At 43.6% G+C, this 24840-nt stretch overlaps 1 protein-coding gene across 3 annotated transcripts in view; it reads left to right on the top strand.

Moving 5' to 3' along the window:
• The window catches only part of PCM1 (pericentriolar material 1), a 228267-nt gene that overhangs the window by 193866 nt on the left and 9561 nt on the right, over nucleotides 1-24840 (top strand). For all 3 annotated transcript variants that reach the window (XM_069744379.1, XM_069744380.1, XM_069744381.1), the window contains exons 32-33: nucleotides 21879-22039; nucleotides 22120-22186. In XM_069744379.1, coding sequence (XP_069600480.1) covers nucleotides 21879-22039; nucleotides 22120-22186 — 228 coding nt within the window. The remainder of the gene's footprint in view (nucleotides 1-21878; nucleotides 22040-22119; nucleotides 22187-24840) is intronic.

The raw sequence follows: 24840 nt of genomic DNA, 5'->3' as shown, positions 1-24840 counted from the left end.
TGTTTCTTCGGACCACTTAACCATTACTGATTTTGTCCCTTTTAGCAGGTCAGTCAGAGGCGCCGCCATTGTGGCGAAGTTTGGGATGAACCTCCTGTAATATCCCACGATTCCCAGGAAGGCTTTAACTTGCTTCTTGGAAACTGGTTTTGGCCATGTTTGAATTGCCTCCACTTTACTGATTTGGGGTTTTATTTCTCCATGACCCACTATGTATCCAAGGTACTTAGCTTCTTCTTTACCCAATGCACACTTCTTCGGGTTTATTGTAAATCCGGCCTCTCTTATAGCATCAAACACCGCTTGGACTTTCTCCAGATGACTCTCCCAGTCCGGGCTAAAGATGACGATATCATCTAGGTACGCAGCAGCGTATGCCTTGTGGGGTGCAAGGACTCTATCCATAGCCCTTTGGAAGGTGGCCGGAGCTCCCTGTAGGCCAAATGGCATCCGGACATACTGGAAGCACCCATCTGGTGTAGAAAACGCCGTCTTCTCCTTGGCTTCCTGTGCCATGGGGATCTGCCAATACCCCTTCGTCAAATCCAAGGTGGTGATGTACCTGGCGGGCCCAAGCCTTTCGATGAGCTCATCAACGCGGGGCATGGGATATGCGTCGAACTTAAGAGACCTCATTCAACTTCCTATAGTCGTTGCAAAATCTCCACTCCCCATCAGGTTTTGGGACCAGGACAATTGGGCTCGACCAACCGCTCTTGGATTCCTCAATGACTCCAAGCTTCAACATACGCTCCACTTCCTTGGAGACTATTTCTCGACGGGCCTCAGGAATTCTATAGGGCTTCACGTTCACGCGCACATGGGGCTCTGTCAGGACCTCATGCTCTATGACCTTCGTGTACCCAGGCAACTCGGAAAACAGGTCCCTGTTTTTCTGGAGTAACTCCCGGCATTGCTGTTTCTGGGACTCCGATAGCGTCTCCGCTATAGTAACCGCTCCAACCTCATCTTCTGGGTTGCTTAACAACGATGGAGTTACTGTCGGCTCTCTATCTTGCCACGGCTTGATAAGGTTGACATGGTATACTTGGAATGGTTTCCGTCTTCCTGGTTGGTGAATTTTATAGTTTACTTCACCAAGTTTCTCGACAACCTCATATGGCCCTTGCCATTTGGCCAAGAACTTGCTTTCCACTGTCGGAACTAACACAAGAACTCGGTCTCCCGGATTGAATTGCCTCACTCTTGCAGACCGGTTGTAGACCCTGGCCTGAGCTTCTTGTGCTTGGAGAAGGTGTTCTTTCACGATAGGCATCACCTTTGCAATCCTCTGCTGCATCAGGGCCACATGCTCAATGACGCTTCTGTGGGGCGTGACTTCGGCTTCCCAGGTTTCCTTGGCTATATCCAGGAGTCCTCGTGGATGTCGGCCATACAGAAGCTCAAACGGTGAGAAACCTGTGGAGGCCTGTGGAACTTCACGAATGGAAAACATCAAATAGGGTAAGAGACAATCCCAGTCTCTACCGTCTTTCTCTATAGCTTTTCTCAGAATGCTCTTCAGTGTCTTGTTAAATCTCTCAACAAGGCCATCTGACTGGGGATGGTACACCGAGGTCCTCAACTGGGAGGTTTTCAGGGCTTTGCATAGTTCCCTCATCACCTTGCTCATGAAAGGTGTCCCCTGGTCAGTCAGGATCTCCTTCGGCAGACCTGTCCGGGAAAAGACATGGACCAACTCGCGAGCTATACTCTTTGAAGAAGAATTTCTCAAGGGAATTGCCTCAGGATAGCGTGTGGCATAGTCCAGGATGACTAATATATACTGATGGCCCCGGGCTGATTTAACTAAGGGACCGACCAAGTCCATGGCAATTCTCTCGAATGGCACCTCAATAATGGGCAGTGACACAAGGGGGTTTCGGAAATGAGGAGTGGGAGCAGTTAGCTGACATGTAGGGCAGGACCTGCAATAGTTCACTATTTCCCGGTGGCACCCAGGCCAATAGAACCTCTGCACAACCCGTTCCTGCGTTTTTTCCACCCCTAGGTGTCCACCCAAGATGTGTGAATGGGCCATGTCCAACACCTTCCGTCTATATGGACCCGGCACTACCAACTGCTCTACCAACTCCTCCCTTATTTTCGTGACCCGGTACAACAACTCCCTGCTCATTAGAAAATGGGGAAATCTTGTGTCTGCCCCCGGCTCCTGTACCACCCCGTCAATAACTGTGACATTATTAAAGGCTTCCCTCAGAGTGGGGTCCCTATGTTGGGCAGTCCCAAAATTTTCACCGGATACCTCTTACTCCAGAATGTCAGATGCAGGGGACACTTCCTCCTCATCTCCAGCCAGGACACAAAAAGGAAACCTGTCTGACTCTGGGTGTGGCACCACCCTTCCAGGGTTCACTGGTTCCCTACTCTTGCTAGGGAGCTCAGAACCTTTCCCCCACAAATCCCAAAACAAACAGAAATCCCGGCCAATAATTATAGGGTGCAACAAGTCCTGAACGGCGCCGACTATGTGGGACTCCGTGCCACATGTCGTTTCAATGTTCACACTGGCCACAGGGTAGTCCTTTGCATCACCATGTATGCACCGCACTCCGACCTTCTTTCCCGGGAGCAGGTGGAGAGGAAAAGTGGCCCTCACCAGGGTCACTAGGCTCCCCGAGTCTAACAGTGCCGTTACTGCTCGACCGTTCACCTTTACGGGACACGCTTGAGGTCCCTCGTTGGGCGGAGAGTTCACACTGCAGGCTGGATACGCATAGTATGAACAACGGCGTCCCATGCTACAGTCCATCTGCTCAGTGGTCTGGGAACATCGGGCAGCTATATGTCCTGGCTTGTGGCACCTCCAACAAACAATATCACCCGTAGGGACCTTGGGCACCACCTCCCCCGCCCTTGGTGACCTTGGACGCGCCACCCCTTTTTTGGGCTCAGCTTCCTTCTGGGACCCCCAGTATGGCATGGGCTGCCTCCTGAAGGAGCCTTCCAACCCTTGGTATCTCTCAACCAGTCCGATCAGCTCGTCGGCATACTGGGGATCACCCTGGGCAACCCAAGTCTGTATAGGCCTCGGGAGGGAATGGACAAACCGATCCATCATCACCCGTTCTACCATTTGAGCAGGCGTAGATGACTCTGGCTGCAGCCATTTCTGGACCAGGTGCAACAGATCAAACATTTGGGAACGAGGTGGTTTGTCCCGGTGATAGCCCCAGGAGTGAACTCGCTGTGCCCTGACAGTCAGTGTCACCCCCAAACGTGCGAGAATCTCGGCTTTCAATTTGTGATACTCTTTGGCATCCTGCAAGGTCAAATCATAGTACGCCTTCTGGGGTACTCCTGTCAGGTATGGCGCAAGTACCTCTGCCCACTGCTCTGGCGGAAGTTTTTCCCTCTCAGCGACCCTCTCAAACACCGTCAGGAAGGCCTCAACATCATCCCCGGGAGTCATTTTCTGCAATGCGCGTCTTACCGTCTTTCGGACGTGGGTGTCATCAGCCAAACCTGGGGTTGGGGCGCTCGCCTTGCCCTGGATGGCGGTTGCCAGAAGCTGCATCTGCTGCTGGCTCTGTTGTACCTGCTGCATCAACAGCCTGTTGGTCTCTTGCTGCCTTTGCTCCTGCTGGACCAAGTGTTTCAGCAAGTCCTCCATTTTCTCCGGCAATGCTTGCTGGCTTGCAACAGCCTTGACCCAGGACATTCAAAAAATAAACTCACTTCTCCGCTGGGAACGCTGCTCGCATGTCTACCACCAATTGTAGGGGTTCCACTCACTCAGCTGCGACGGCTGACACTCAGGAGGCAGGTTCCTTTAAAGTTCACTGGGTTTATTGCTCCATAAACCATATGACAAAACAACAGAAAGCAAATAGCCTTTGGGTCAGGCAAAGAAAAACAAGGGTCCAGTTCATCCGGCTCAGTCCTGAAGCCGTAACACACTCAGGAGGGTTTCACCTCCACACATATCTCCCTGTGTTAAGCATTAGGCTTTCTTTTATAGGTCTAACCACACCCAGAACCCATCACATGACCAGACATGTGGTTGTGACATCACCACAGGTCCTGAAACACATACAGGTAGCTATGGTTACATCACAGTAGCAAGCCATCTATAAGGGACATATCTCCCATCGATTGGACACCCTTCAGCCACGCTACAATATATATATATATATATATATATATATATATATATATATATATATATATATCTCTATCCTAAAGAAAGAAATTAAAAAAATATTGTTCCAATAAATACATTTCTTTATGCAAATAAAAAAAACAATAAAAGTACACATTTTTAGTATCGCCGCGTCCGTACCGAGCCGACCTATAAACCTGTCCCACTAGTTAACCCCTTCAGTGAACACCGTAAAAAAGGGGGCAAAAAACAATGCTTTATCATCATACCGCCGAACAAAAAGTGGAATAACACGCAATCAAAAAGACGGATATAAATAAACATGACACTGCTGAAAACGTCATCTTCTCCCGCCAATAACAAGCCGCCATACAGTGTCATCAGCGGAAAAAAAAGTTATAGCCCTCAGAATAAAGCAATGCAAAAATAATTTTTTATAAAAAAGTTTTTATTTTATAAAAGCGCCAAAACATAAGAAATGATATAAATGAGGTATCGCTGTAATCATACTAACCCGAAGAATGAAACTTATCAATTTTACCAAACGCGGAATGGTATAAACGCCCCCCCCCCCCCCCCCAAAAAAAAAAAAATAAATAAATAAATTGCTGGTTTTTGTTAATTCCTCCTAACAAAAATTGGAATAAAAAGCGATCAAAAAATGTCTCGTGCACGAAAATGGTGCCAATAAAAACGTCAACTCCTCCCGCAAAAAAAAGACCTCACATGACTCTGTGGACCAAAATACGGAAAAATTATATATCTCAAAATGTGGTGACGCTTTGCAATAAAAAGCTTCTTTTAGCGTGTGACAGCTGCCAAACACAGAAACCCGCTATAAAAACCCTCTATAAATAGTAAATCAAACCCCCCTGTATCAACGCCTTAGCTAGGGAAAAATAATAAAATAAAAAAATGTATTTGTTTCCATTTTCCCGTTAGGGTTGGGGCTAGAGTTAGGGTTTGGATTACATTTACGGTTGGGTTAGGGGTGTGTCAGCGTTAGGGGAGTGATTAGGCTTATGGTTAGGGTTGTGATTAGTGTTAAGGGTGTGTTGGGGTTGGGCTTAGGGGTGTGTTCGGGAAATGCTGGGTTCACATTGTGTTATGGGCGTCCGTAACGCAGTCTGTAAAAGCCGCCATTAAGTCCTATGTCGGACGCATCGCTAGCGCACGCCCCTTGTGGGCATGCGCTAGTGATGTGCCGTCATTGAGCGACGGACCCTGGGACGCGAGCTGCAGCGTTTCCGGGTCCGTCAATGCTAGCACAGATAGAGCATCTGTTAGCTCTATCTGCGCTAGCGATATGACAAGTCGGCACTTGCGTTAACAGCAGCCCGTTAGCGCATGTGTTGAACGGGCTGCTCTTAACGCAGTGTGAACCTAGCCTTATGGGTGTGTTGGGGTTAGGGTTGGAGTTAGAATTGGGGAGTTTCCACTACTGTTTAGGCACATCAAGGGCTCTGCAAACGCAACGTGACGCCCGCAGACCATTCCATCAAAGTCTGCATTCCAAAACGTCACTACTTCCCTGCCCCCACATGTGAGGTATTGGTGTACTCAGGAGAAATTCATCAACAAATTTTAGGATCCATTTTATCCTGTTGCCCATGTGAAAATGGAAAAATTGAGGCTAAAAGAAATTTTTTGTGAAAAAAAAAAAAGGTACTTTTTCATTTTTACTTATCATTATGTGAAGCACCTGGGGGTTCAAAATGCTCACTATGCATCTAGATAAGTTCCTTGGGGGGTCTAGTTTCCAAAATGGGGTCACATGTGCGGGAGCTCCAATGTTTAGAAAGCAATACAAAGAAAAAAAAAACCCGCACCGCTGCTATATAGTTGGATTCTAAAAAAGCAGCAACCCAAACTGATCAGAGAGCCAAATACCTTAGGGGGTGCAGCTTCCAAAGTGCAACATAATAGTCCAACAGAAGAAGAAAAAATGAAGTGCACTTACCCGTATATGCTAGTCACAATACTTTATTCGGACATAGTACAAAAAATGTGCAGGGAGGGATGTGAAACAAGCGGACAACGGCCGTTTCGTGCCTCAGCACTTCAACGGGTCCTCACACTGAGTTGGAAGTGAGGGGGATCTATATCCAAGTCCAGAAAGATCTCCTGACCCTCCCCCTACTTCCATCAGTGAGGCGATTCAATCACCTGTTATTCAATGTGAACAGTGAACAAATAAATACAAAATAATCATAAAAGCACGTTAAAAAAACAAAAACTATCATAGCAAATATAAAGCAAAACTCTGATGACTATCATTTTATCAACCCCTAAATTTCTAAAGAAACACCGTCATATCAATCCTTTCATTAAGGCCAAGCGGACCTAGTGCATCTGCGCGCAAGATCCACCTCCCTTCTCTCTGCAACAACAAGCGTTGTAAATCTCCGCCCTGCTGTGATAGAGTGACTTTTTCCAAGCCTGCAAAACGCAATGTCTGCACATTGCCATCATGGTGAGTTCTAACATGATTGAGAAATCTAGGGACCCCCTTACCTGTTTTGACAGAATGGAAATGTTCCCTTATTCTGATAAAAAGTGGACGGATTGTCTTGCCAATATAAAAGAACCCGCAGGGGCACAAAATCACATACACTACATGGGTTGATCTGCAAGAAATGAATTCCCTTACTACATGCTGAATGGGACCGACTCTAATGTGCTTGCCTACCAAATGATAATCGCAAAAATTACACTGGCCACATTTGAAGTTTCCTTTTGGGGTACCTGTCATAAGCCAGTTATCTTGAGCCGATGTAAACCTATTATGTACCAACCAATCCCTGATATTTTTGCTCCTGCGACATGCAAACAAGGGACCTCTATCGACAACCTCTTTTAAGTCCGCATCTTGTTTTAGGATCTGCCAATTCTTCCGAATCGCCGTCCTAATGGTAGCGTCCATAGGACCAAATTCAAAGAAAAAAACAAACCTTTTATCTTTTTTCTTGAGTCTATTACTGGATTTTTCTTTCAGATCAGTTGCCCTTTTTAAAGCCCTATCTAAGACTGGCTGTGGATAACCTCGTTTTGTAAATCTCATATACAACTCGTCAGATTGCTGTTTAAATCCTGCTTGGTTACTATTGATTCTTTTTACGCGTAAAAACTGACTAAACGGTAACGCCTGCTTTGTGTAGATGGGATGGGCACTCTGGTAATGCAACAGGGAATTTGTGGATGATGGCTTTCGATGTAGTTCAGTATGAATAATACCCTCAATTATCTGCAATTTGACATCTAAGAAAACTAGCTCATTACCCCCGAACTGGGACGTGAATCGCATGTTCATAGTATTGGAGGTCTCCAGGTACTCCACAAAAAGTGTGAAAGATTCCTGGGGTCCCTCCCACACTATGAAGATGTCGTCCACGAATCTGGCGAAGAATTTTATGTGTTTGAGAAAAGAATATACAAATTCTTCCTCAAATTTAGCCAGAAATAAATTCGCTAGAGTACAAGCTACTGGAGTGCCCATAGCTACTCCCTCAATTTGTTTAAACCATTTATTATCAAATTGAAATGCGTTATGTTCCAGGATAAAGGACAAACCTTCACAAATGAAGGCGATGGTATTGGTGTCCGTAGGGGTATTTTCTAAGATTTTTTTAATTGTGTCTACACTTAATTTTTGAGGTATTCTGGTGTATAGACTTTCAATATCGATTGATGCCAAATAAAAATCTTCCTGCCATACAAAGTTTTTCAATGTGCCCAAAAAATCTCCTGTATCCCTAACATACGAGGGTATATCCTGCAGAAGCGGGCGTAACAGCCAATCGAGATAGGCGGACAATGGTTCAGTGATAGACCCCACACCGGATACGATAGGACGACCGGGAGGGTAAACTAAGGATTTGTGTACCTTTGGAATATGGTACCAATGAGGTTTCCTAGGGTATTCTGGTAATAGTTTATTAGCCTGCTTTTCTGAAAAAAACTCTTTTCCACATTACGCCTCAGGAGAGAACGTAAGGTACCCTTAAATTTAGATGTCGGATCTCCTTTTAATCTTTCGTACGTATTAGGTTCAGACAATTGCCTTAATGCCTCTTTTTCATAATACTCCCTTGTTAAAAGGACTATATTCCCCCCTTTGTCAGCGGAACGTATGATCGTGTCTGACCACTCCTGTATCTCCCTCAAAGCCCGAAGTTCCCCTGAAGATAAATTATCGGGGGATTTTTTATATACCAGGGCTTCAACATCTTTTAAAACCTGTGTTTCGAAAATATCTACCAGATTGCCCGGAGATGTCTGCGGCATATAAGTCGATTTTACTCCTCCGGTAAAGGGGAGACTAGGAGTTTCTTTTTGGGGGGCAATAGAAATTGTAGGGTCCGTAAGGCTGAGGAGTAATAAGGTGTCCTCTTGTGTATTTTCTTCATCCCCTCCGACTGTAAAGCCCAAAGGTCCTATGTGACATGGTACTTCACCAGAAAAATTCTCTGGCTGGACCGGTCTTCCTGTATTGATTTTTTTATGGGAATTAAATGACTTAAACAGATGAATCTTCCTGGTAGCTTTAAATAAGTCAATTCTGAAATCTACCAAATTGAATTCTGCCGGCAAACAAAAACTGAGGCCTTTAGATAGAACCGAACAATGTCTTTCATCCAGAACATGGTCCGTTAGATTTATAATCGTGTTTTTTTCTATTGCATCGGTCTCCAAGAGACCTGCTTCCTTTTTCGCTGATTTCCTTCCGCCATTTCTTCTACCCCCACGGCGCATCCTGCGTCTAAAGGGGACGCCGCATTGTCCCTGTAATGTGGAGCAGGATGGGTTCTGGATGTATTACTAAAGGAGAGAAGGGAGGTGGATCTTGCGCGCAGATGCACTAGGTCCGCTTGGCCTTAATGAAAGGATTGATATGACTGTGTTTCTTTAGAAATTTAGGGGTTGATAAAATGATAGTCATCAGAGTTTTGCTTTATATTTGCTATGATAGTTTTTGTTTTTTTAACGTGCTTTTATGATTATTTTGTATTTATTTGTTCACTGTTCACATTGAATAACAGGTGATTGAATCGCCTCACTGATGGAAGTAGGGGGAGGGTCAGGAGATCTTTCTGGACTTGGATATAGATCCCCCTCACTTCCAACTCAGTGTGAGGACCCGTTGAAGTGCTGAGGCACGAAACGGCCGTTGTCCGCTTGTTTCACATCCCTCCCTGAACATTTTTTGTACTATGTCCGAATAAAGTATTGTGACTAGCATATACAGGTAAGTGCACTTCATTTTTTCTTCTTCTGTTGGCTCCAATGTTTAGGCACACAGGGGCTCTCCAAACGCGACATGGTGTCCGCTAAAGATTGGAGCCAATTTTTCATTCAAAAAGTCAAATGGCGCTCCTTCCCTTCCGAGCCCTGTCGTGCACCCAATCAGTGGTTCCTCCCCACATATGGGGTATCGGCGTACTCAGGACAAATTGTACAAGAACTTTCGGGGGCCAGTTTCTCCTTTCACCCTTGATAAAATAAAAAAATTGTTGCTAAAAATCATTTTCATGACAAAAGTGAAATGTTCATTTTTTTCCTTCCATGTTGCTTCTGCTGCTGTGAAGCATTTGAAGGGTTAATAAACTTCTTGAATGTGGTTTGGAGCACCCTGAGGGGTGCAATTTTTAGAATGGTGTCACTTTGGGGTATTTTCAGCCATATAGACCCCTCAAACTAACTTCAAATGTGAGGTGGTCCCTAAAAAAATGGTTTTGTAAATCTTGTTGTAAAAATGAGAAATCGCTGGTCAAATTTTAACCCTTATAACTCCCTAGCAAAAAAAAAAATGTTTCCAAAATTGTGCTGATGTAAAGTAGATATGTGGGTAATGTTATTTATTAACTATTTCCAGGTCGTCCCTCATGACAGCACCACAGGAGGTTGCTCTTCATATCCTTGATAGGGACAGAAACACAGGAGAGGTTAAATAGCCCCTCCCCACCCCCACCCTTCAGTGTTTTTCCTGTCCCTATCAGGGACGGACGCAGGAGAGAGATCTCCAGGAAGATCGAGGTTTTTACCTGATGGAAGTCAGGTCTCGGTTGAGCAGGAGCTCCTGAGTGCGGTCCCATCCTCCTGGAGGGGGCTCTGGCCGCGAGGATCCGGAAACTCCTCAAGTTGCAGGATACCGACGGAGGTCCCTCCGCGACTGGGTAGAGCTGTGTGCTCCCCATGGACTGCCTCATCCCCTCACAAGGGGCTCTGAGACAGTAGCTGCGGTGCTGAGCGCTCCCTCAGGCTCCACGTGCGGCCGGTGCTGGCGTCGTACCCGGGACTTCCGGTCCGGCGCGCCGGTCGGGTGACTACTTCGGGGGGCGTGGCCGGATTCCCGGGGTCAGCGGCGCCGGGAAGCTGCGGGTGAACAAAGACTGGAACAGCATCCGGACTATGCGCCAGAAACTAGGTCCCAGGCTGGTCGGCGTGCGTTCCAGATGACGCATGCGCAGTACAGCCGGGGACCTGAAATCACCGTGGAGGCCAGCAGCTGAGCTCGGAAGGAGGACGAATCAGATGTCTTGAAGCTGGGTAAGATTGACTACTTAATGACGGACATCTGACAGCACATTTGACTTAGGAAGATGGAAGGTGCTACTCGCCCAGACGTCCAATCCTCAGAGCTGCACACGGACCACGTGAGTAGTTCGTGGTATGGGATGCATTACAAAACTTTAGTTCCGTAGCTACAGGGATCTCCTTTACATTTTCAGGATAAGGACATTCCCGAGAGGTCAACTACTAAAAAAAAAGGACTATTAGATGCCCATTGTGCACCACCAAACTCCCAGAGGGCTATAAAAAGAAATTATGCGAAAAATGCATCGCCAAACTTCTTAAAGACGAACAGGCTTCGCTGTTAGATAATATCAAATCTATGATTAGAGACGAAGTCCAAGCTACGGTGTCTACAATGGTGCCACCCCAGTCTCCGCGGCCTAAAAGGCCTAGATGGGATATGGATGTGAGTTCCGAGGAAGGAGAGGTCTCGGGTTATTCCGATCCAGGCTCGGATGAAGAGGATAATACATTGACTGTGCTTCCAGAAGAATGGAAGAAATACTTGTTCTCATCCGAAAATACGGATATACTGCTAAAAGCAGTAAGAAGCACTATGAAAATAGAAGACTCGTCTGAGCCTCTATCGGTTCAAGACGAGATGTTTGGGGGCCTGAGAACTCGCAGGAATAGAGTTTTTCCGGTCAACAATCACATAACTACGATGATAATGGAAGAGTGGGAAGACGTGGGAAAAAAATTAGTATTCCCGAGAGACTTCAAATACCGTCTTCCCTTTGACCCGGAAGAAACGAAGGTCTGGGAATCTGTTCCAAAGATTGACATTCCTGTGGCCAAAGTCACAAGGAAAACGGCTATTCCCTTCGAGGACTCGTCAGGGTTGAAAGACCCAATGGATAAGAGGTCAGAAGATCTTCTTAAGAAAGCCTGGGAGTCGTCAGCCGCTATTATGAAAACGAATATAGCGGCTACCTCTGTAGCAAGGTCCATGAGTCTTTGGGTGGGCGAGCTGGAGAGTCATATTAAAAACAGAACTCCAAGAGAAGAAATCCTTAAATCCATTTCAGTTTTAAAGATGGCGACTGATTTCATGGCAGATGCTTCAGCGGAATCCGTACGTTTTGCTGCCCGGAATAATGCGCTGTCAAACGCAGCAAGAAGGGCCTTAAGGCTGAGATCGTGGACGGGAGATACCCAATCCAAGAACAAGCTGTGTTCAATTCCATTCTCAGGATCTCACGTCTTTGGTCCAGTCCTTGACGAGCTACTTGAAAAAGCGTCCGATAAGAAAAAAGGCTTCCCTGAGGAGAAGCCAAAGAAACCACAATTCTTCCGAAAAACTCGCTCCCACCCAAGACAGGACTACAGAGGAAAAGGGAAGTCCGGCAGGTTGAGCTACCCTAAAGGGGGCAGAGGAAGAGGTTCCTTTCGAGACCAATCAACAGGACCCAGCAAACAATGACGCCAACAATATAGGAGGGAGACTACAATACTTTCAAGAAGGATGGCAGAACATAACTCAGAATCAGTGGATTCTACAGACAGTTGCACAGGGTTACAAGATAGCGTTTACTCATCTACCCCCCAAGAGATTCTGCTTAACACAGACGGAGTCATCAGCAGTACATCAAAGGCTGCTAACAGACATACGGGAACTCTTAGAATTAAACGTCATAATACCGGTACCCCATCATCAACATTTTCAGGGGCATTACTCCAGTCTGTTCTCCATTAAAAAAAACAAACGGAGATTACCGGACAATAATAAACTTAAAACCGTTAAACAAATGGGTGGCGTACAAACGCTTCAAGATGGAATCTCTCAAATCCGTTACACCGCTAATAAAAAAGAACTCGGCAATGTGCACAATAGATCTCAAACATGCATACTATCATGTTCCCATCCATCCCTCAGATCAAAAATTCCTCAGATTCGCAATAAGAAACCACAAGAAAATACTTCATTTCCAGTTTCAGTGCCTACCATTTGGTCTCTCCTCTGCCCCAAGGATATTTACGAAGCTCATGACGGAGGTCATGGCCTACTTAAGAGAAAAGGAAGTTCTCATCGCACCATATCTGGACGATCTGTTGCTAATCGCAGATTCATCTCAGCAGATGGAGGAATCCTTAAAAATTACCATGTCACTCCTGAAACGTCTGGGGTGGGTAATAAATACAAAAAAGTCGAGTCTCGAACCAGAGACGCGGAAGATATTTCTGGGAGTACTACTAAATTCCGAACTGGAATACTCCTTCCTACCAGACCAAAAACAGCGGTCAATCAAAAAAACTTTAATCAATTAAAAAACGGAAATACATTTCAATCAGGAAAGCTATGAGGATTCTAGGTCTGATGACCTCATGCATTCCCAGTGTACAGTGGAGCCAGTTTCACTCCAGAACGCTTCAAAGGGAAGTTCTTTCGGTATGGAACGGAAGAAAAGATTCATTAGACAACAGGATGTGGTTACCCAGCGAGGTAAAGCAGTCCCTCTCATGGTGGATCGACATAAAAAACCTCAAAAGAGGAAAACCATGGAAAAAGTCTCCATGCATAAACATAACCACCGATGCAAGCTCAAGGGGCTGGGGAGCCCACATAGAAGGTCGATACGTTCAGGGGACATGGCCACCGTCGGTACGCGACAGTTCCTCCAATTACAGGGAACTCAGGGCGGTCTGGGAAGCTTTAAAGAGGTGCCAACACGAGATTCAGGGACACCACATCCGAATCTTCTCAGACAACTCGACCACGGTAGCTTTTCTCCTACATCAGGGAGGACCAAGGCATCGTCCACTTGAAACACTAGCAGAAACAATATTCTCCTGGGCGGAAGATACCGTGAAGTCCATCACAGCAGTACATCTAAAAGGTTCACAGAACCAAATAGCGGACTTTCTCAGCAGAGAGAAGGTACAGCCGTCAGAGTGGTCTCTAAACGAAGAAATCTTTACTCAGCTAATTCAACAATGGGGCACCCCACAAATAGATTTATTCGCCTCAAAGGGCAATACAAAAACGAAAGAATTCTTTTCGTTAAATCCAAGAGACAATCCAACTGGCATAGATGCATTGGCTCAAAATTGGGATATGGAACTTGCATACGCGTTCCCTCCACTAGCCCTAATTCCCAGAGTTTTGAGGAAAATTCAGGAAAGTCTAGCCGTAGTGATCCTAATAGTGCCATATTGGCCCAAGAGGAGCTGGTTTCCTCTGCTGAAGTGGATGGCGGTGGAAGACCCAGTGCTACTACCACTGAGACGGGATCTTCTAATACAGGGACCACTGGTCCATCAAAATCTAAAGATGCTACAACTCTCAGCGTGGATATTGAAAGGGAGATCTTGAGATCAAAAGGACTGTCTGAGTCAGTTATCTCAACCATGGAAAAAAAGTAGAAAGCCGGTGACCTCGCCTATATACCAGAAGATTTGGAAGAAATTTTGTGCACAGAGCAATACTCCAATATCCGTTCTCCAACAACCAGATATTCCTCAAATACTAAATTTTCTCCAAACAGGTTTTGATATGGGCTTGAGACCTAGTACGCTAAAAGTACAAATCTCAGCTTTAACTGCCTTTTATGATTATCCACTAGCGAATCATCCCTGGATAATGAGATACATCAAAGCTACACAACGTATCAGACCAACGATACGAAGCTCAGTACCCTCATGGAACCTCACTCTGGTAATAAATGAGCTACGAAAAGCTCCATACGAGCCACTTGATCAAGCAGACCTAAAGTCTGTACCATTCAAGACTGTTTTCCTTGTCGCAATAACGTCAGCAAGGCGAATAAGCGAAATTCAAGCCCTGTCCATAACAGATCCATACTTAAAGATACAGGAAGATTGCATCATTTTAAAGTTGGATCCCTCATTTCTTCCAAAAGTTGTGATGGACTTTCACAGAAACCAGGAAATAGTTTTACCTACGTTCTGTTAGAACTACAATAACGAAAAAGAACGTTCTCTTCATTCCCTAGGTGTTAAGAGAACAGTATTGCAGTATCTAAAACTTACAGACAGCTGGAGAATTGACTCTAAGGCTACGTTCACATTAGCGTCGCGTCGCTGTTGCGTCGGCGACGCAGCGGCGACGCGCCCCTATGTTTAACATAGGGGACGCGTGCGTCTTTTTGCACGCATTTTCCGACACGTGCGTCGTTTTAGACGCAAGTTGCATTTTCTTTGCGTCCGATTTCGTCAAAAAACGACGCACGCGTCGCAAAACGCGCACGTTTTTGCGCGCGTTTGCGCGCGTTTTTCCGTGCGTCGCCGGCGCAACAGCGACGCGACGCTAATGTGAACGTAGCCTAACCTCTTTATCCAGATGTCTGGGAAGAATAGAGGCAAAAAAGCCTCAAAAGCGACTCTGGCCAGATGGATTAAATCTACCATTTGCGCTGCGTATACTTCAGCCGGTAAATCTCCTCTAGATCACCTAAAAGCCCACTCACTGAGAGCAGTATCTGCTTCATGGGCAGAGAGTGCGGGTGCATCCATGGACCAAATTTGCCGGGCGGCAACTTGGTCTAGCTCAAATACCTTTTGCAAGCACTACAAGCTGGACGTTCTTTCAAAGCAACAGACTAGCTTTGGGAGAAAAGTCCTCCAAGCTGTAATCCCGCCCTAATAGGAGTTATTTGGTATTTCTCCTGTGGTGCTGTCATGAGGGACGACCTGGAAACTAGGAGTTAGTCATACCGGTAACGGTATTTCCAGGAGTCCATCATGACAGCACCCATTATTTGCCCCCCCTTGAACTCCTGTCTGATGTGTGATATGAACATGTATAGAGAGGAAGTTCAATAAAATTGTGTTGTATCCTTCCTGGTGTGGTACTTTGTAAAATCACTGAAGGGTGGGGAGGGGCTATTTAACCTCTTCTGTGTTCCTGCCCCTATCAAGGATATGAAGAGCAACCTCCTGTGGTGCTGTCATGATGGACTCCTGGAAATACCGTTACCGGTATGACTAACTCCTAGTTTTGTGTCACATAATTCTCTGGTTTAACAGAATAAAAATTTGAAAATTGCAAAATTTTCTCCAAACTTCAGATTTTTTTCACAAAAAACGCAAATATTATCGACCTAAATTTCCCACTAACATGAAGCCCAATATGTCACGAAAAAAACAATCTCAGAATCGCTAGGATCCATTGAAGCGTTCCTGAGTTATTACCTCATAAAGAGACACTGGTCAGAATTGCAAAAAATGGCTAGATCATTAACCCCTTTACCCCCAAGTGTGGTTTGCACGTCAATGACCATGCCAATTTTTACAGTTCTGACCATTGTCCCTTTATGAGGTTATAACTCTTGAACGCTTCAACGGATCCTGGTGATTCTGACATTGTTTTCTCGTGACATATTGTACTTCATGATAGTGGTAACTTTTCTTTGATATTACCTGCGTTTAGTTGTGAAAAAAAGGGAAATTTGGCGAAAACTTAAAAAATTTCGCAATTTTCTAACTTTGAATTTTTATGCAATTAAATCAGAGATATGTCATACAAAATACTTAATAAGTAACATATCCCAAATGTCTAACATCAGCACAATTTTGGAACCAAAATTTTTTTGTTAGTGAGTTTTAAGGGTTAAAAGTTGACCAGCAATTTCTCATTTTTACAACACCATTTTTTTTTTTTTAGGGACCACATCTCATTTGAAGTCATTTTGAGGGGTCTATATGATAGAAAATACCCAAGTGTGACACCATTCTAAAAACTGCACCCCTCAAGGTGCTCAAAACCACATTCAAGAAGTTTATTAACCCTTCAGGTGTTTCACAGTAATTTTTGGAATGTTTAAATAAAAATGAACATTTAACTTTTTTTTCACAAAAAATTTACTTCAGCTCCAATTTGTTTTATTTTACCAAGGGTTACAGGAGAAAATGGACCCCAAAAGTTGTTGTACAATTTCTCCTGAGTACGCCGATACCCCATATGTGGGGGTAAACCACAGTTTGGGCGCATGACAGAGCTCGGAAGCGAAGGAGGGCAATTTGACTTTTCAATGCAAAATTGACAGGAATTGAGATGGAACGCCATGTTGCGTTTGGAGAGCCCCTGATGTACCTAAACAGTGGAAACCCCCACAAGTGACACCATTTTGGAAAGTAGACCCCCTAAGGAACTTATCTAGATGTGTGGTGAGCACTTTAACCCACCAAGTGCTTCACAGAAGTTTATAATGGAGAACCGTAAAAAAAAAAAAATCATATTTTTTCACAAAAACCATATTTTTGCCCCCAATTTTTTATTTTCCCAAGGGTGTTTTCCCAAGGATAAGTGAAGAAATTGGACCCCAAAAGTTGTTGTACAGTTTGTCCTGAGTACGCGGATACCCCATATGTGGGGGTAAACCACTGTTTGGGCGCATGGGAGAGCTCGGAAGGGAAGGAGCGCCGTTTGACTTTTCAATGCAAAATTGACAGGAATTGAGATGGGACGCCATGTTGCATTTGGAGAGCCACTGATATGCCTAAACATTGAAACCCCCACAAGTGACACCATTTTGGAAAGTAGACCCCCTAAGGAACTTATCTAGATGTGTGGTGAGCACTTTAACCCACCAAGTGCTTCACAGAAGTTTATAATGGAGAACCGTAAAAAAAAAATCATATTTTTTCACAAAAACCATATTTTTGCCCCCAATTTTTTATTTTCCCAAGGGTATTTTCCCAAGGATAAGTGAAGAAATTGGACCCCAAAAGTTGTTGTACAATTTGTCCTGAGTACGCGGATACCCCATATGTGGGGGTAAACCACTGTTTGGGCGCATGGGAGAGCTCGGAAGGGAAGGAGCGCCGTTTGACTTTTCAATGCAAAATTGACAGGAATTGAGATGGGACGCCATGTTGCATTTGGAGAGCCACTGATGTGCCTAAACATTGAAACCCCCACAAGTGACACCATTTTGGAAAGTAGACCCCCTAAGGAACTTATCTAGATGTGTGGTGAGCACTTTGACCCACCAAGGGCTTCACAGAAGTTTATAATGCAGAGCAGTAAAAATAAAACACAAATTTTCTCACAAAAATTATTTTTTAGCCCCCAGTTTTGTATTTTCCCGAGGGTAACAGGAGAAATTGGATCCCAAAAGTTGTTGTCCAATTTGTTCTGAGTACGCTGATACCTCATATGTGGGGGGAACCACCGTTTGAGCGCATGGCAGAGCTCGGAAGGGAAGGAGCATCATTTGGAATGCAGACTTAGATGGATTGGTCTGCAGGCATCACATTATTATTATTATTATTATTATTATTATTATTATTTATTATTATAGCGCCATTTATTCCATGGCGCTTTACATGTGAGGAGGGGTATACATAATAAAACAAGTACAATAATCTTGAAAAATACAAGTCACAACTGGTACAGGAGGAGAGAGGACCCTGCCCGCGAGGGCTCACAATCTACAAGGGATGGGTGAGGATACAGTAGGTGAGGGTAGAGCTGGCCGTGCAGCGGTCTTAGGGTCTATATTAGGGGCTCTGCGTTTGCAGAGCCCCTAATATACCTAAACAGTAGAAACCCCCCACAAGTGACCCCATATTGGAAACTAGACCCCCCAAGGAACTTATCTAGATGTGTTGTGAGAACTTTGAACCCCCAAGTGTTTCACTACAGTTTATAACGCAGAGCCGAGAAAATAAAAAATCTTATTTTTTCCTCACAAAATTTATTTTTTAGCCCCCAGTTTTGTATTTTCCCAAGGGTAATAGGAGAAATTGGACCCCAAAAGTTGTTGTCCAATTTATCCTGAGTATGCTGATACCCCATATGTTGGGGTAAACCCCTGTTTGGGCACACGGGAGAGCTCGGAAGGGAAGGAACACTGTTTTACTTTTTCAACACAGAATTGGCTGGAATTGAGATCGGACACCATGTTGCATTTGGAAAGCCCCTGATGTGCCTAAACAGTGGAAACCCCCAATTCTAACTGAAACCCTAATCCAAACACACCCCTAACCCTAATCCCAATGGTAACCCTAACCACACCCCTAACCCAGACACACCTTTAACCCTAATCCCAACCCTATTCCCAACCGTAAATGTAATCCAAACCCTAACTTTAGCCCCATCCCTAACCCTGACTTTAGCCCCAACCCTAACTGTAGCCTTAACCCTAATGGGAAAATGGAAATAAATACATTTTTTTATTTTTTTTATTTTTTTTCCTAACTAAGGGGGTGATGAAGGGGGGTTTGATTTACTTTTATAGCGGGTTTTTTAGCGGATTTTTATGATTGGCAGCTGTCACACACTGAAAGACGCTTTTTATTGCAAAAAATATTTTTTGCATTACCACATTTTGAGAGCTATAATTTTTCCATATTTGAGTCCACAGAGTCATGTGAGGTCTTGTTTTTTGCGGGACGAGTTGACGTTTTTATTGGTAACATTTTCGGGCAAGTGACCTTTTTTGATCGCTTTTTATTCCGAGTTTTGTGAGGCAGAATGACCGAAAACCAGCTATTCATGAATTTCTTTTGGGGGAGGTGTTTATACCGTTCCGCGTTTGGTAAAATTGAGAAAGCAGTTTTATTCTTCAGGTCAGTACGATTACAGCGATACCTCATTTATATCATTTTTTTATGTTTTGGCGCTTTTATACGATAAAAACTATTTTACAGAAAAAATAATTATTTTTGCATCGCTTTATTCTGAGGACTATAACTTTTTTATTTTTTTCGCTGATGATGCTGTGTGGTGGCTCGTTTTTTGCGGTGATGACGTTTTCAGCGGTACCATGGTTATTTATAACCGTCTTTTTGATCGCGTGTTATTCCACTTTTTGTTTGGCGGTATGAGAATAAAGCGTTGTTTTTTGCCTTTTTTTTTTTTTTTTTTTTTTAACGGTGTTCACTGAAGGTCCCGCCCAGCACTGTGCATAATGCATAACACAGTGCGGGGCGGGGATTCTGCAACAGGGTGGCCGCACTGCCCACACAGGCGCCGTCAGGAACCCGGCATCTGAGCTATGACGGCCACTACTCAATGCGCCTGCCCCTGGCAGGCACGCACAGCGCAGGCGCCGGATTTCAGACGAAAACAGCGCTGAAGGGGCGGCGACCAGCGCCCCAGAAGAGATGACTGACGGCAGTTGAGCGCTTCGAAGAGGGGGCTTCAGACCCGCCTCCCTGGCTAAAGATAGGTATTTGGGGAAAATTATAGAACGCTTTATTGAGGGAATAACAGAAGCATAAACTAAAAGAGCCACCTTGTTGGAATGCAGCATTACTGCTGCACAAGGTGGCTTTTAGTTTATAACGGCTGGAGGGGGTGACAGTGTCCCTTTAAGGTCAAAATAGGCTGGGTCATGAAGGGATTAAATCACCCCCCTTTCGCCCCATTCAAAATAAAACAATAAAAATAAAATCAAACATACACATATTTGGTATCGCCGCATTCAGAATCGACCGAGTTATCAATAAAAAAAAAATATTAGCCTGATCGCTAAACGGCGTAGCGAGAAAAAAAAAAATAGAAACGCCAAAATTACGTTTCTTTGGTCGCCGCGACATTGCATTAAAATGTAATAACGGGCGATCAAAAGAACTTATCTGCACCAAAATGGTATCACTAAAAACGTCAGCTCGGCACACTAAATATAAGCCCTCACCCGACCCCAGATCACGAAAAATGGAGACGCTACGGGTATCGGAAAATGGCACAATATTTTTATTTTTTAGCAAAGTTTGGAATTTTTTTTCACCACTTAGATAAAAAATAACCTAGACATGTTTGGTGTCTATGAACTCGTAATGACCTGGAGAATTATAATGACAGGTTAGTTTTAGCATTTAGTGAACCTAGCAAAAAAGCCAAACAAAAACCACGCATGGGATTGCACTTTTTTTGCAATTTCACCACACTTGGAATTTTTTTTTCCCATTTCCTAGTACACGTCATGGTAAAATCAATGATGTCGTTCAAAATTACAACTCATCTCGCAAAAATAAGCCCTCACATGGCCAAATTGACGGAAAAATAAAAAAGTTATGGCTCTGGGAAGGAGGGGAGCGAAAAACTAGCACGGAAAATCCCAAGGTCATGAAGGGCTTAAACATTCCAAAAATTCCTGTGAAACACCTGAAGGGTTAATAAACTTCTTGAATGTAATTTTGAGCTCCTTGAGGGGTGCAGTTTTTAGAATGGTGTCACACTTGGTTATTTTCTATCATATAGACCCCCCAAAATGACTTCAAATGAGATGTGGTCCCTAAAAAATATTGGTGTTGTAAAAAGGAGAAATTGCTGGTCAACTTTTAACCCTTATAACTCCCTAACTAAAAAAAAATTTTTTGTTCCAAAATTGTGCTGATGTAAAGTAGACATGTGGGAAATGTTACTTATTAAGTATTTTGCGTAACATTTCTCTGTGATTTAAGGGCATGAAAAATCAGATTTGGAAAATTGCGAAATTTTCAACATTTTCGCCAAATTTCCGTTTTTTTCACAAATAAGCGCAAGTAATATCAAAGAAATGTTACCAGTGTTATGAAGTACAATATGTCACGAGAAACCAATGTCAGAATCAATGGGATCCGTTGAAGCGTTCCAGAGTTATAACCTCATGAAGGGACAGTAGTCAGAATTGTAAAAATTGGCCTGGTCATTAACGTGCAAACCACCCTTGGGGTAAAGGGGTTAACAGTATTAATATTTTTCTCCTTCGCTTCACTGGGGGCCCAGGATCATATTAATATTTTTGACACTGAATGTAGGTCAACTTTCATGTTAAAAGCGGTTTCACCAAATGTAATATTAATTCCTATACATATGTGATTAAAACACTACTATGTGCACATTTGTTTTGCTAGGGGGTTTGCAGAACTTGAAGGTTTATTTCTTTTTTTATTAAGTGTATATACTTGGAGCCAAAAGTAATTTTTTCAGATGAGTTTCATCCAAATCGCTGCACCATTTGCCTTCGATAGCCTTTATCTTGCACTGTCTATTGCTGGCTGCAGAATGAGTTGGCTGTGATCTCTGACCATCTGATGGGGGAGTTTGTAACTTTTCCCTGCAGCTCCTCTCCACTGATTTATGACCACAGACATTGTGAAAGCTGCAGATGCAGGGAAAGGCCAAATGGTGCAACATTTTTAATGAGCACACATTCACCAAAATGAAAAAAAAAAAAGTCTTTAAAGTACAACAACCCTTTAAATCATTGTATGTATTGTCTTTATGCATTAGGCTTATCCAAAGCAGAAACACAGGCTTTAACAAATTATGGCAGCGGAGAAGATGAAAATGAAGAGGAGGAGGAGAACTATGATTTCGATGCAGGACCTGTAGATGTACAGACCTCCCTAGAAGCCAGCACTGAGAAGGCAGAGGAACGTGAAGCGGAGCCAGTGAGTTTTCTGTACATGTTGGTCATAGTTTTCTGATCATTGCAGAACAATGTTCAATAACTTGTTCTATTTAATTACAGGTTTTAAACAACAGTCCAAAGAAAGAGGCAAAAAGCGAAAATCCTGCGCTGCCGAGACAGGAAGCAGGTAATTTATCGCCATGTTGTAAGCAGCATGTTTTGATGATCTCTTTTGTGCTAATGAACCGTTGTGTACAGAGCAGTTTGGATAATCACAATTAAGAAAATTTGTTACTTCAGAAAGATTCACTTCTATGCGATGCATTAATGTAGCGTGTTTTTTCACAAACTGCACAAATGACAAACGTATCCATAGGCGTTATTTAACTGATAGAGGCCAAAAAATTGCCCTTCTGACATCTTTTACATAGTAACATAGTAACATAGTTAGTAAGGCCGAAAAAAGACATTTGTCCATCCAGTTCAGCCTATATTCCATCATAATAAATACCCAGATCTACGTCCTTCTACAGAACCTAATAATTGTATGATACAATATTGTTCTGCTCCAGGAAGACATCCAGGCCTCTCTTGAACCCCTCGACTGAGTTCGCCATCACCACCTCCTCAGGCAAGCAATTCCAGATTCTCACTGCCCTAACAGTAAAGAATCCTCTTCTATGTTGGTGGAAAAACCTTCTCTCCTCCAGACGCAAAGAATGCCCCCTTGTGCCCGTCACCTTCCTTGGTATAAACAGATCCTCAGCGAGATATTTGTATTGTCCCCTTATATACTTATACATGGTTATTAGATCGCCCCTCAGTCGTCTTTTTTCTAGACTAAATAATCCTAATTTCGCTAATCTATCTGGGTATTGTAGTTCTCCCATCCCCTTTATTAATTTTGTTGCCCTCCTTTGTACTCTCTCTAGTTCCATTATATCCTTCCTGAGCACCGGTGCCCAAAACTGGACACAGTACTCCATGTGCGGTCTAACTAGGGATTTGTACAGAGGCAGTATAATGCTCTCATCATGTGTATCCAGACCTCTTTTAATGCACCCCATGATCCTGTTTGCCTTGGCAGCTGCTGCCTGGCACTGGCTGCTCCAGGTAAGTTTATCATTAACTAGGATCCCCAAGTCCTTCTCCCTGTCAGATTTACCCAGTGGTTTCCCGTTCAGTGTGTAATGGTGATATTGATTCCCTCTTCCCATGTGTATAACCTTACATTTATCATTGTTAAACCTCATCTGCCACCTTTCAGCCCAAGTTTCCAACTTATCCAGATCCATCTGTAGCAGAATACTATCTTCTCTTGTATTAACTGCTTTACATAGTTTTGTATCATCTGCAAATATCGATATTTTACTGTGTAAACCTTCTACCAGATCATTAATGAATATGTTGAAGAGAACAGGTCCCAATACTGACCCCTGCGGTACCCCACTGGTCACAGCGACCCAGTTAGAGACTATACCATTTATAACCACCCTCTGCTTTCTATCACTAAGCCAGTTACTAACCCATTTACACACATTTTCCCCCAGACCAAGCATTCTCATTTTGTGTACCAACCTCTTGTGCGGCACGGTATCAAACGCTTTGGAAAAATCGAGATATACCACGTCCAATGACTCACCGTGGTCTAGCCTATAGCTTACCTCTTCATAAAAACTGATTAGATTGGTTTGACAGGAGCGATTTCTCATAAACCCATGCTGATATGGAGTTAAACAGTTATTCTCATTGAGATAATCCAGAATAACATCCCTCAGAAACCCTTCAAATATTTTACCAACAATAGAGGTTAGACTTACTGGCCTATAATTTCCAGGTTCACTTTTAGAGCCCTTTTTGAATATTGGCACCACATTTGCTATGCGCCAGTCCTGCGGAACAGACCCTGTCGCTATAGAGTCCCTAAAAATAAGAAATAATGGTTTATCTATTACATTACTTAGTTCTCTTAGTACTCGTGGGTGTATGCCATCCGGACCCGGAGATTTATCTATTTTAATCTTATTTAGCCGGTTTCGCACCTCTTCTTGGGTTAGATTGGTGACCCTTAATATAGGGTTTTCATTGTTTCTTGGGATTTCACCTAGCATTTCATTTTCCACCGTGAATACCGTGGAGAAGAAGGTGTTTAATATGTTAGCTTTTTCCTCGTCATCTACAACCATTCTTTCCTCACTATTTTTTAAGGGGCCTACATTTTCAGTTTTTATTCTTTTACTATTGATATAGTTGAAGAACAGTTTGGGATTAGTTTTACTCTCCTTAGCAATGTGCTTCTCTGTTTCCTTTTTGGCAGCTTTAATTAGTTTTTTAGATAAAGTATTTTTCTCCCTATAGTTTTTTAGAGCTTCAATGGTGCCATCCTGCTTTAGTAGTGCAAATGCTTTCTTTTTACTGTTAATTGCCTGTCTTACTTCTTTGTTTAGCCACATTGGGTTTTTCCTATTTCTAGTCCTTTTATTCCCACAAGGTATAAACCACTTTCACTGCCTATTTAGGATGTTCTTAAACATTTCCCATTTATTATCTGTATTCTCATTTCTGAGGATATTGTCCCAGTCTACCAGATTAAGGGCATCTCTAAGCTGTTCAAACTTTGCCTTCCTAAAGTTCAATGTTTTTGTGACTCCCTGACAAGTCCCCCTAGTGAAAGACAGGTGAAACTGCACAATATTGTGGTCGCTATTTCCTAAATGCCCAACCACCTGCAGATTTGTTATTCTGTCAGGTCTATTAGATAGTATTAGGTCTAAAAGTGCTGCTCCTCTGGTTGGATTCTGCACCAATTGTGAAAGATAATTTTTCTTGGTTATTAGCAGA

This window comes from Ranitomeya imitator, chromosome 1 (genome assembly GCF_032444005.1).
Source record: "Ranitomeya imitator isolate aRanImi1 chromosome 1, aRanImi1.pri, whole genome shotgun sequence".
Lineage (NCBI taxonomy): Eukaryota > Metazoa > Chordata > Amphibia > Anura > Dendrobatidae > Ranitomeya > Ranitomeya imitator.
This window is presented reverse-complemented; position numbering and strand designations above follow the sequence as displayed.